This window comes from Mya arenaria, chromosome 16, assembly GCF_026914265.1.
Source record: "Mya arenaria isolate MELC-2E11 chromosome 16, ASM2691426v1".
NCBI classification, from domain to species: domain Eukaryota; kingdom Metazoa; phylum Mollusca; class Bivalvia; order Myida; family Myidae; genus Mya; species Mya arenaria.
Window position 1 is genome coordinate 15,784,462 of NC_069137.1, and position 14,233 is coordinate 15,798,694.

At 33.0% G+C, this 14,233-nt stretch overlaps 1 protein-coding gene across 1 annotated transcript; it reads left to right on the forward strand.

Annotated features, from left to right (window-relative positions):
* Positions 1–1,956: 1,956 nt before the first annotated feature.
* On the forward strand, positions 1,957–13,547 carry LOC128221980 (zinc finger protein 239-like). The gene is made up of 2 exons (XM_052930709.1): positions 1,957–2,040; positions 10,190–13,547. The coding sequence occupies exon 2, from the start codon at positions 10,196–10,198 to the stop codon at positions 11,357–11,359; it is 1,164 nt and encodes a 387-aa protein (XP_052786669.1). The 5' UTR covers positions 1,957–2,040; positions 10,190–10,195; the 3' UTR covers positions 11,360–13,547.
* Positions 13,548–14,233: the final 686 nt, after the last annotated feature.

The window sequence follows — 14,233 nt, forward strand, 5'->3', positions numbered from 1 at the left end:
CAGCCGTATTTAGTTGCATAAAAAGTAAGGTGAGTATAACTTGAAATAAATGCTTCAGAGTTCTGTATTTGTTTAGAGACATTTTATGTTGTTTCAAGTTGTTATAATTATTTTTCATTTTTACAACCGAATCTAAGACATGTTTTAAATCTAGTTGTTGCATATAACAACCCTTACACAAAAACATACATACCTGTTATAAATATTCCGTTATCCTCTAAGTGAGATGTTAATTGTCCGTTTTGAGGTGAGAACATCGCAAATTAGTTATAATTCAATAATTGCTCAGTGTTATGTTTTCACACTTACAAGTTTGATATCTCAAGTTTTGCCATTTATCATGTGTTCTCACTTAGATATCGAAATACCTTTGTGTTATCATTTGATATGACGATACAACTAATATTGTGACCCCCAACGATACATATAACGGACAACATCTTACTTAGAGGTTGACCGAATATTTATTCCTGGTATATGCTATTTTGTACAGGTTTTTTCAGGGTTGTTATATGCAACAACTAAATTTAAAACATGAGTTAGATGGTTACACTTACCTTAAGTTTTATGCAACTAAATACTGTTGTGCAAATTGTAATAATATTATATGTTTGTCAGAAACTGTTTATAATCTCGAACAATCTATATATATATACATGTAGTAATAATAATACTCAAAATATAAAATGTGAAAATAACACTCACATCGAATACTCTACAAACAACAACGATAATAAGGGTGGTACTATTGGGTCACGGACACTACGGACCATGGACATTACGGACCAGATTTAGGGACATTACTATTTACATGCAAGTTCTGCACTCGATGACATTTTTCAAATATACATGTCGGATTAGATAACTTTTTCAAGATAAATATATTTCGTTTGTTTATTCGATGATTTCAATTAATGCACTGGAATACACCATATTATGTTTATCCTTTCTGGAATAACAAAAAACTACCGCAAGTGTACGAAGAATTTGAGAACTACATATTCACAAAATGTTTTAAAAGGACACAGATCGATTCGCCGGATTGGTACACTTTCTGGCTGCGATGAAATGCAAATATTGTGACTTACTATGATAGTCGATTCACCGTGTTCTTGCAATTCAATAAATTAAACTTTATATTTCAACGACAGGACAAAATATGATATAAACGGACAGTATACATGGTAAGGCGCGAGTGTTTTTGATTATTTAATTTATAAAACAGTAACATTAATCATCATATTTTCGTCCGAGAAGGAATATACACAAAACAATGATGCACCGATCATAAAAATATGGGATAGTAAAAAGGCGAAGACTTCATAAAAAAAAATCTTAATTTAAAAACTATCCATGCCAATAAATCAAGAACCGTCTCAAGTAAATAATGAGGAAATTGCATTTGACATTTCTAATAGTTTTTTCGCAATGCATGATTTAACATTAGCACTATCAATAAGAACTTCCCAGTATGGTGAAGTCGTGATATACCTTGCAGATAACGGCATATTTCAGGCCAAATAAAATCAAGTATTTGATTTTTCTAAAAACACCAGGACACATTATTAGCATGTTTCCAGCCAGAATATGTATTTTAGTATAAAATGACATGATAAATGAGGTCAATTAAGAATAAAATCCCCCAAAAAACATATGTAATAAGCCTCTTATCTGACACAATATGTATTTTCAGCCCAAAAATATTCCATATGTGCGCTTTTGTATATATTTCTTTTAGGTTTAACACCAGAACAAAATTACTTTAAATATCAAGTTCTGGTATTAAACCTAAAACAGTGTGAAATAAATACCATTTTGAGACATAAATGCTGTTAAGGTTTCCCAATCGTGGTTGGAATCAATGATATGTATCCAGGGGAAGTAATCGCTGCGATTATTATCCAACACATATCTAAAAAGTGTTGACTGTTTCATGCATTCATAAAATCGTTGTCTGTTACCGTGCAATGGTGGAGTGTGTCATTTCATCATTTTAAAAGGCTATTCGAAGTTATTTATCACTAAGCTGATAACATTTGGGTATGTATAATATTTTGTGCAATTCGTGTTGTTTGTTTGATTGGTTATTTTGTGTTTGTCTACACAAAATTGTAAACAACCTGCCTGTCCACCGAAGTTTTAGTTCTGGCATCCATAACTTTAATGTTGATATTTATTTTTTTGATGTTTACAACACATTAAAGTTATGGCGTAACCCCCATAGTAAAATCAACCAGAATCAATTGAGTGTGATGATGTAATGCAATCACATGACCATGATGACGTCGATGGATTCTATTTATAGCATCGGATTCACATTGTTCATTTAGTTAAATCCAATTGCAGTATAAAGGCTGTAAATACCTTTTGATAAGTAAAAACAATTTATTTATTCCAAATTTGTTATTAGTTATTTATTAATTATTCGAAATATAAAAAATAACAGCATAATAAACACTAGGTCACATGGGTATTTTCTGAAAATCTTGGTGTCACGTGATTAAATTTGAACACAACTATGACCTAGATAAGGAATGCTTGTAATAGGATTTATTAAAATGCTAAATCAACTATCTTTTAAGCGTTTTTTGGTTTTGAAAATGAGTTTGTGAACTACATTTTACTTAATTAACCTAAGGATACAGCTATTTTGTCTGTACAATGCATACAAGTGAAATAACAGCGTGACATAAAAATGTCACGAATTCTGGTAGGGTTTGGATACGGCGTTCTCTTTAGTGAACACATCCAAAAAGGTAATATATAATGAGTACGCTAAAGTTCTTTAGCTACCGAAGTTTAAGCCTGTCCGAAAACTCTTCGTCGATAATACTAATAGTATTCGGAAATACTTATATATAAATATACAGAGGCATGTCATTGAGTTATGTAGTGTGTGTGGGTTAGAACCAGCCGCCTGGTTAGCTCAGTTGGTAAGAGCCCTGTGCTAGTGTTCCGGCGGTCGTGGGTTCGAACCCCACACCGGGCGCAATTCCTCCTAGGTTTACTTTACTGGTGGCAGCGGTAAACGGCAGGAGTGCCTCCGGCAGCCTAAAAGGTTAATGGGGGGAAGGAGTGTAGTGTGTGTAGGTTAGAAACAGCTGCCCGGTTAGCTCAGTTGGTAAGAGCCCCGTGCTAGTGTTCCAGTGGTCGTGGGTTCGAGCCCTACACCGGGCGCACTTTTCCTCCTAGGTTTACTTTAGTTATAATAAACAAACTTAATCTCACAAAACAATCAACATCATTGCCTTTTAATACCAAAGGTCTGAAGAAGAAGTATATATTTAGTTTTGATCTGTTGATGATATTGACTTAGTCCAAATAATTGTACGTTGATGGATTTTTTTAGATAGTTGATATGGCAAATCCTTCACATGCAAATTGTTTAGTATCAAAAGTAGGTAGTTATTCCAATCAGGATTCTGGGTTAAAGCATATTGCATCTATAAAATATCATAAAAACAAGAAATATTACCAGATAATGTTATTTTATATTAGTTCCATACACAAAAAATAAATATCCAACTACTAATTATGAGTTTGACGGGTTTTCTTTATTTCATTCTGTCAAAATATTTATAACGATATATACATGTAGGGCACCTGCAAGGCTTCCGGGCACAATTTTAAAACAATCAGCCATGGCCAAGTTGTTACAATTGTATTAACGAGGTCTATCTCGAAGCTTGTCGGAGGTGGTCGAGTTATTACAAGTGGATTGAGTAGTTCCCCTTGGCATAAATTGTTCTCTGTGTCAGTCAACTTTCGTTTTATTGGAAAGGAAAACAATGTGTATTAATGCATTAAATGCTTGTTTCGTGCAAAATCACTTTTCTTACATGGTAAAATATGAATATAAACCTTTATGATCAATTTCAACCATAAAATACTTCATTTTATACATTTTCAATATTTTTAAAACACCCCCCTGTTTTTATACCAACCCGTTTAGACGTTAGGGATTGAAAGAATCCCGTATAACACATCTATTATTTTAGACTAATATTGACTGTTGCAAACCAAGAAGAAATAAAATAAAATGTAGTAACATATCGATATAGATCTATCATTTTAACTCATTTATCTCCGGGAATCATCAAATATCAATGTGGGACCAACTGCTAATTCGGATGAGTATTTACAGACATTACATTATAGATACCCAACCTTTTTGGTTATTTGAAATGGTCATCTAAAAATATGTGGATCATCCAGACCATCATTTACAAAAAGTCGCTGAAGTCAGGTCTCTGGAATGGTGCCAGTCTCTGTTGGATTACGGTCAAGGTTTTGGCCTTTTTATGATTTTCATGTATGAAAGATACATGTCATTGTCAGCATTGAAATCTTATGAATGATCAATGAAAAGTGACATTATTTTAACAAAAAATGAAAATCTAATAGCCCGGTTCAAAGATTGGGTCAATTTAATCAGATAATGACAAGCAGTTTAAATGATTACAGATCAATAAAACTTTCTTATAATAAATTTGATTATTTTTATTATTCAATTCACAATAATTAACAGAACTTTAGATTTCTTCATTTTCAACATACTGTATAACCAATTTAACTGAATCAGATATTAGTGGATTTATCGACGCTTGCTGACAAAATTAGCATAAATATTCCATTTATATGTTTTTGTCTTAAAGCTGCACTCTCACAGATTGAACATTTTAAAATTATTTTTATTTTTAGTCTTGGAACAAGCCATTTTTAAAAAAAAAAAATCTATGGAAACCATTTAAATAAGACTGCTGACAAAAAAAATAGATTGCAGATTTTATATTCAAGTCCAGAAATGAATGTTTTATGCATTTTTTCTTAAGACGTAAGTATTTCGTTTAAGCCATTAAACATTAATTTACGAACGAAAATATGAAAACCTGCGATCTGATCTTTTGTCAGCAGTCTTATATTATTGGTTTGCAGATATTTATGCAAAATTTGCTCTTTCCAAGACAAAAAATAAAAAAGTTGTAAAAATTGTAAATCTGTGAGAGTGCAGCTTTTAAGCTGCACACCCACAGATTGAACATTTTAAGATTTTTCTTGATTTTTTTGTCTTGGAACAAGCCATTGTTAGAAAGCGGATTTTTATATTTAAGTTAAAAAATTGATGTTTTATGCATTTTAATATCTTATAATGATAAATTGTTTTTTGAACTGCAAACAGTTGCTCTTTTAAAGACAAACAAATTTAACAAAGATGTCAAAAATGTTATGTTCAATTTGTGAGAGTGCAGCTTTTAATTTGCCCTCTCACAGACATACCGTTTTTACAACTTGAAGTTTTTGTCTTGGAACAAACAAATTTTGTGAAAATCCATGAAAACCAATTTCTGCTGACAAAAATTAGATCGCAGATTTTTAAATATAAATTAAAAAATATATGTTTGATATATTTTTCTTAAACGGTTTAAGCCATACAACATATATTTTCGAACAGAAATATGAAAATCTGTGATCTGATCTTTTGTTTTTAATCTTTTATCATTGGTCTGCAGATATTTATACTCCGGACAAACATAGTTTGAAGGGGGGAAATTGGAGTCACCCTGTTGTCGGTCGGTCGGTCAGTTTGTCGGCCCGTTGCAATTTTTTAAGGCATAATTTAAAAACTACTGGATGGAATTGAATTAAACTTCATACAGTGGTAGAGCATAATGAGAGGAAGTGCAGTGTTCAAGAGCCATAACTCTACTTTAGCTTATTACTGAGTTATTTCCCTTTATTAGCTTGACTATTCGAAATATAGGTGGGCTATACTACTCTCCCCGGCATCAGGTGAAAGTTTTAGGGCAAGTTGGGATTTTCACTTATAAGTCCAATACCCTTCATTCAATTGACTTAATACTTCACACAGTTGTTCAGGGCCATCACATGATGAGGTTAGATAACTCCATATTATTCTTTACACAGATTATGGCCCCTGATTGACTATAGAACTTAGGTTAAAGTTTTAGGGCAGGTTGGGATATTTATTAATAACTTCTATACCCTTTGTTCAAATGACTTAATACTTCACACAGTTGTTCAGGACCATCACACAATAAGGTTACATAACTCTATATTATCCTTAATACAAGTAATGGCCCCAGATGGACTTAGGTTAAAGTTTTAGGGCAGGTAAAAGTTTTAGAATAAGTTGGGAATTTCACTTTTAAGTCCAATACCCTTCATTCAATTGACTTATTACTTCACACAGTTGTTCAGGGCCATCACATGATGAGGTTAGATAACTCCATATTATCTTTTATACAAATTATGGCCCCTGATTGACCATGGAACTTAGGTTAAAGTTTAAGGGCAGGGTAGGTTTTATTAATAACTTCTATACCATTTGTTCAATTGACTTAATACTTCACACAGTTGTTCAGGACCATCACACAATAATGTTACATAACTCCATATTATTTTTAATACACGTTATGGCCCCTGATTGACTTCGGTTAAAGTTTTAGGGCAGGTTAAAGTTTTAGGGCAAGTTGGGATTTTCACTTAAAACTCCAATACCATTCATTCAATTGACTTAATACTTCACACAGTTGTTCAGAGCCATCACATAATGAGGTTAGATAACTCCATATTATCTTTCATACAAATTATGGCCCCTGATTGACTATGGAACTTAGGTTAAAGTTTTAGGGCAGGTTGGGATATTTATTTAATAACTTTTTTACCCTTCATTCAGTTGACTTAATACTTCACTCAAGTGTTCAGGACCATTACCCAATAAGGTTACATAACTCCATATCCTTAATACAAGTTATGGCCCCTGATTGACTTAGGTTAAAGTTTTAGGCAAGTAAAAGTTAAGGGCAAGTGTTCAGGACCATCACCCAATGAGGTTACATAACACCATAGGTTAAAGTTTTAGGCAAGTAAAAGTTAAGGGCAAGTTGGGATTTTAATAAGAAAAACTTCTATAACTTTCATTCAATGCACTTAATAAAATTAAAAATCATTTATGACCATCTTACAACAAGAAACATAACTCCATTTTAACCCTAAATGCAAATTATGTCCTTGGATATTTTTTTTTTAAATTTCTTTTGACATTTTTACATTCTTTACCATATTTTTACCAAGGGAAAACTATATAGCCCTTGATTTTTTTTTTAATTTTTTTTTTATATTTCTTTTTAAAAGGTATATTTATATATTCTTTACCACATTTTCATAATGGGAAATCAAGTTATTTGAATGACTTGCGTCATTTTTCGGGTGGTGGGAGGGCAGCATCAAAGTCACCTTATGTATTGAATAATTTTAGTTCAGTTCGACATAAATAGACCAAACGTTTTAATATTACATTGTTATTGTATTTACTTCTAAGTCAAAGTGGCGAAGTCGAGCGCGCTGTCTTACGACAGCTCTTGTCATTTTTTTGCTGTAATTTTTTTTCCAGACATAAACTTGCAAACTACTAGATGGAATTTATTGAAACTTCATACAATGGTAAAGTACAATGAGAGGAAGTGCAGTGCTAAAGAACCATAACTCTATTTTAGCTTATTACAGAGTTATGGCCTTTAATACTTTTTTCTTATCCCGAGCATAAGTTGAAAACTATTGGATGGACATTAATAAAGCTTTATACAGTAATAGATCATAATGAGAGGAAGTGCAGTGTACAGGAACCGCAATTCTATTTCAGCTAATTACAGAGTTACTGCCCTTTGTTACTTTTTCTTGTCTGGAGCATAACTTGAAAATTATTAATTGGAATTTAATAAAACTTCATACAGTGATAGATCATAATAAGAGGAAGTACAGTGTACATGGACCGCAATTTTATTTCAGCCAATTACCGAGTTATTGCCCTTGTTACTTTTTTCTTGCAATTTACCTTGCCTGGATGGAATTGGATTAAACTTCATACAATGGTAGAGCATAATGAGATGAAGTGCAGTGTACAATAACCATAACTCTATTGCTTATTACTAAGTTATTGTCCTTTGTTACTGTTTTGTCCGGAGTATAACTTGAAAAGTAATGGATGGAATTCATTGGAACTTCATACAGTGGTACAGCGCAATGAGAGGAAGTGCTGTGTTCAAAAACCATAACTCTACTTTAGCTAATTACTGAGTTATTGCCCTTTATTTGTTTTTTGCTGTCTATTATTTTTCAAGACATTAACTTGCAATCTACTAGATAGAATTTATTGAAACTTCATACAATGGTAAAGCACAATGAGAGGAAGTGCAGTGCACAAGAACCATAAAAACTATTTAAACCATTAAAGCTAATTACAGAGTTATGGCCTTTCATACTTTTTTCTTGTCCCGAGTATAACTTAAAAACTATTGGATGGAATTTAATAAAGCTTCATTCAGTGATCGATCATAATGAGAGGAAGTGCAGTGTACAAGAACCGCAATTCTATTTCAGAAAATTACAGAGTTACTGCCCTTTGTTACTTATTCTTGTCCGGAGCATAACTTGAAAACTGTTGGATGGAATTTAATAAAACTTCATACAGTGATAGATCATAATGAGAAGAAGTGCAGTGTACAGGAACCGCAATTCTATTACAGCCAATTACAGAGTTATTGCCCATTGTTATGTTTTTCCTGTCTGGAGCATTATTTGAAAACTACCGGATGGAATGTAATAAAACTTTATACAGTGGTACAGCACAATGAAAAGGAGTTCAGTGTGCATGAATCATAACACTATTTTAGCAAATTACAATGACAATATTCCGTAAAATAAAGTTGTCATTTATAGGTTGTCTTTCTAAATAGTTGACTGCAATCTCATATCAGGGTGGCGTTCGGGGGTATTAATCACCTTCTGTGATAGCTCTTGTTCTGCACACTTTGCTCTTTCTAAGACGAAATATAAAAATGTTGCGAAAATGGTACTTCTGTGAGAGTGCAGCTTTAACAAATTTAATTTGAAATATCTCCTTAGTGAAAAATCAGCTTTTACTTATATTCTAAAACTAAATATAAAATAAGCATGTTTTTTTTAAAATAATTATGCGCAAGTAATTTGTTCTTTAAATCTTAAAACAATTGTATCTCTGAAATTTCATTCCTTATTGGTAATTTGACTAGAATCTTCTCTCTAAAATTGACAGAAAAAGTCTTATGACCCAAAATTAATAGAAAAAGTCTAATGACCCCATATTGTCAGCATTTAACATCCATTAAGATTTCAGCAAAGAGAAAGTTGGACATTCATATTCATTTGTTAAACATGCAATGGATTGTGAGTAATATTTATAAGGTGGTTTAAAAAGTGTACATAATTTATTATATTTTTCTTAGCAAGTATTTTGTCCGCTCACTAATTGAAGGAGCTTTTTTCAATCTTTACCAAATTTGGTCAGAATGTGTATCAGCATAATATCTTGGTCAATGTCGCTGCTCAACAGCTTTTATGGATGCTCTCAGTCAGGAGAGTTATTAAATGTTCCCTTAAATAATATGTCTCGGACCAATTTTTTTTCAAGCGTTATCGCCCTTGATTTAAAGAAATTACTTTTAATCGGACTTTATCAAAAGCTTTTGAAGCTATTGTTCAGTCATCACCAAATTTAGTTAGTATGCGTGGATAAACGAGCTTTGACAATACCAATAACCAGCCATTTTGATGGAGTTTTTTTAAAAAAAATTGCCGCCCTTTAATTTTAGAACTTACCTAAAATTTGTTTTGTACGCTCTATTATTCAGAATCCACTTTCAAATTATCACCAAATATGGGCATAATTTGTATGGGAATAATATCGTGGTCGAGTTTGATGACAGTCGTATGTTTTGGGATTGGTCGCCCTTTAATACTATACATTTTACTTATAAATGACAGTAATATGCCACCATAATTTGTGGATTCTATCCAGTCCCCATATATATTTGTGTTTATCAGGATTTATAAAAAAATTCTGACTATTCCCCTTAGAATGGAAAAAAAGAGGCGGGGCATGTCCTTTAATGTTTAAAAGAGTTTAATAACAAATTGATTTGATATAAACATTTGATGTTAACTAAGGTGTCTGACTAACAAGCTATAAGGCAACACCAAATTGTGGACAGTGTCCAAAAATGTTAGTGTCAACCGCTGTCGTATGCATGCTACTTAAGATACAAGCATTCTCTTCCAACACATTATCATTTCAATTTGTTATCAATACCATTTTTAGTCTACTACTTACATGTCTTTCTTATATTTTCAGATACACATGGATTCATACACAACAGAAAAAACATTCACGTGGGAAGACTGTGGTGTTGATTTGTCTCGGAAATCAGAAATAAAGCATCACCTGATAAGACATACAGAAGAGGAGACTTACACGTGTGAGATTTGTGATGCTGTTTTTTCACAAACAAGTAATTTACTTACCCATATGGTAACACACACAAAACAGAAGCCCTACAAGTGCAAGATATGTGATGCTACTTTTGCACGGAAGTGGAATTTAAAAGCACATATCAGAATCCACACAGGAGAAAAGCCATACAAGTGTGTGTTTTGTGATGCTGCTTTTTGTCAGAAAGGGGAATTACAAAGACATATAAGAAAACACACAGGAGAGAAGCCTTACCAATGTGGGTTTTGTGAAGCTGCTTTCTCTCATCGAAGTACTTTACTACAGCATATACGAATACATAAAGGAGAGAAGCCATACAAGTGTGAAATATGTGATGCTGCTTTCACCCAGACGAGTGGGTTACAGTCACATTTAAGAAAACACACAGGAGAGAAGCCATACAAGTGTGAGTTATGTGATGCTGCTTTCTGTCAGAAAGGGGAATTACAAACACATATAAGAAAACACACAGGAGAGAAACCATACGAATGTGGAATATGTGAAACTGCTTTCTCTCATCGAAGTACTTTACTTGAACATATAAGAATACACAAAGGGGAAAAGCCATACAAGTGTGAGATATGTGATGCTGCTTTCACCCAGAGAAATGGGTTACAGTCACATTTAAGAATACACACTGGAGAGAAGCCATTCAAATGTGAGTTTTGTGATGCTGCTTTCTCACAGAAAGGTGGGTTACAGACACATTTAAGAGTACACACTGGAGAGAAGCCATACAGGTGTGTGCTATGCGATGCTGCTTTCTCCCAGAACGGTAGGTTACAGGTACATATTAGAAAACACACGGGCGAAAAGCCATACAAGTGTGAGTTATGTCATGCTGCTTTCACACAGAAAGGTGATTTACAAAAACACATGGTTACCCACACAACAGAGAAGCCATATAAGTGTGGGATATGTGATGCTGACTTTTCTCGGAAAAATCAGTTACAAACACATATGATATTACACACAAGAAGCCATGCAAGTAAGAACGAATCCGATACAGATTATTTAATGTCAAGTATGTAAGGTATGTGGGACTAAATTGTCTCTGAAATGCTAATGCATACAGGAACGAAGAAAATTTGGATATACATGTCTTGCTGATACTTATGCAACTGATGAAAATTACACACGATAATGCATACAGAAGGGAAGCCATGCATGTTTGAATCTGTGATGCTTGTTCCTCTTAATAAGGTATTTTACAGAAACATATACATTTAAGATGCCTCATACATGTGTGACCTATGTGATGTTGCTTCCTTAGAGAAAGTTTGTTTCCGGAAACATTAAGAATACACACAGTAGATATTATATTTCAATGTAAAAGATGATTTTTTCTAAGTAAACTACGACGTCATATCTGAGGTCTCTCTGAAATGCCAACATTTACTAAGTCAAACCCAGGGCATATGCGCAGGAGATCGTGATTTATATTTGTGTGATTCATAATATTGTTATTCAAGTTTATTCCTAACTGTAACTCTGGTTCTTGTAAATGTTTCATCGTTTCATACTTACATATATATGCGTCTTAACAAACTAAAATATAATGTTTTAGCAGTTTAATTGACCCAAGCGTTATATGCTTTACCATTGCTAAACATGTGCTGCTGTTTGAATTAGCCCGAACAATTTTACTTCTAGTGATATCTACATGTATATTGAAATATGTGTTTTCTGTTATATATAATATTTGAAATGAAATTAAAACTGTAACTACGGTTCTTTTATATGTTTTATCGTTTCTAATCGTATTATGTAATTGACTTTTTCTTGTAAAATGCATTTTAAACGTTTCGTTGGAAATTGCGCGAACTACATGTACATATAGATTCAGGCATTTGCCACTTTATGTAAAAAAAATAATATTTTTGATATATCCATCTTGTGTATTTCTAGTTGGAGTTTTAACTCTTTATTTCACCCGGAACATTATAGAGGTTGAATATATGTTTTAATCTTGTCAGACAAATATAAATAATACCGTATTTATGTAGATTAACATATGAGTGATCCCATTTTAGTCTTTGTAGACTATGTCATATCTGAACATTTATTCAAATGAATCATTTTTAGCTCGACTATTTGAAGAATAAGGAGGGCTATACTGCACGCCCAAGCGTCGGCGTCAGTGTCGGCATCGGTGTCGGCGCCGGCGGCCGGTTAAAGCTTTCGGGTTACTTGTGATTTTCACATCAGTCTAATACCCTTCATTCAATTAACTTATTATTTCACACAGTTGTTCAGGGTCGTTATTACATATTATCCTAAGGTACTTTATACAATTTATGGCTCCTGATTGACTTAGGAACTTGAATGAAGTTTTGGGGCAGGTTACCGTTAGGATATTTATTAATTAATATCTTCTTTTCCCTTATTCAAATTCAATTGACAAGGCTATATACCTCGATAGTATCATTAATACAAGCTTATTTACTTAGGAATTTAGGTTAAAGTTTAAGGGCAAGTTTGGATTATAATTAGGAAAATCTATACCATTCATTCAAATGATTAAACTCTTCGCATTATAAATGACGACCACCATATAATGATTTTAGGTTAATGTGCACGGCGTCGCCGGGCCCTTGAGTGATAATTGGCCCGTGACGCATAATGGCCCGAGACGAAGTCCATGGACATTATGATCACAAGGGTCAATTTTCACTCAACGGCCCGCCTACGCCGTGTATTAACCCATTTAATACATATGTTTGTTTTACTTTTTTTGAAAGTTTGAAGTTTGCTTTTAAAAGTTTACCTGCAATCCAGTTGTGCATTCTCATTTCGCCCTGGCTTGACTTCGACGAGTTTACTCACTCTCAAATTAAATTTACTTTTATTATTTAATTTTGTGTGGCGAAACAGGCGAATAACATTTTTTTGGTCATTTTTATGTTCCCATTCCAGTTTCAATTGATCATATTGAAAATCTACAACACGTCTATCCGATTTTTTCTGTACGAATCACTGACAGCTGTCTGTTCATGTCCTGAATAACTGAATTCAATTCATTTAACATGAACACTTAGCAAGTTGAACGACTTTTTTGTACTTAAATAAATCAATACTTTGTATTATTGATGTCAACATATATGAACATTTGCTGTTTTTGAAGTAAATTAAATTTTGCCATTTCCTTTGTTTTGTTTTTGAATGTCAACGAAGAATAAAAAACGACGCCCTAAAGGTCCACACTGGCTATCAAACCCTAGCATATCTTTCAAAAATACGTTGGCGTTTGCGTCCCTTTATTGGCGCCGCACTGAAGTGCGCGCCTATTATGGAATGGGAATTTATTTTAGTTAGTAGAAGGAGCGGTTTTTAAGTTGGCTGACAGTTGGGTTTTACTGTTATTTTATAATGATAAAAAATGGAAATGGGTGGCGATTGCATGGGTGTTAAAAATGCTTTTTATGGTTGAATAGATAGTTTTCAATTGATCTTCAAAACATTATTTCGGAAGAACGACAAATAAGTTTAATAGCTGTTCCCGATTCGTTTACGTTTTCCGATTGGTTACCTGAAATATCTGAAATATCATGTGCCGGAAATGTAAAATGTGTAGACCGGTAATTATGTGAATGGGACTAATTATGTTGTTTTGTTATGTTTAAGGCATTGATAAACCATGAGGTAATCCAGGGCTTCCGTTAAAGAAAGTTTGGAAGTATATTACTCCCTAGAAATAGGTTAAAACTTCCAAAATTGATTCCTTGGAAGTACAAAAACTTCCATAATTTTAAAGAAAACTTCCAAAGTTAAAGGCTTGAAAGTTCAAAATATCAAAACCTGATGTCAATATTACTTTTATGGTCACAATTTTAATCAGTCTTGAAGTACCGTAAAATGAATTATAATAATCTAAATCTGTGAATTTGGCAAGTTATAGTTGCATTT

What these genes read in the sequence shown, in the direction of transcription:
- LOC128221980 (XM_052930709.1), top strand. Translation starts at nt 10,196, where the DNA reads ATGGATTCATACACAACAGAAAAAACATTCACGTGGGAAGACTGTGGT.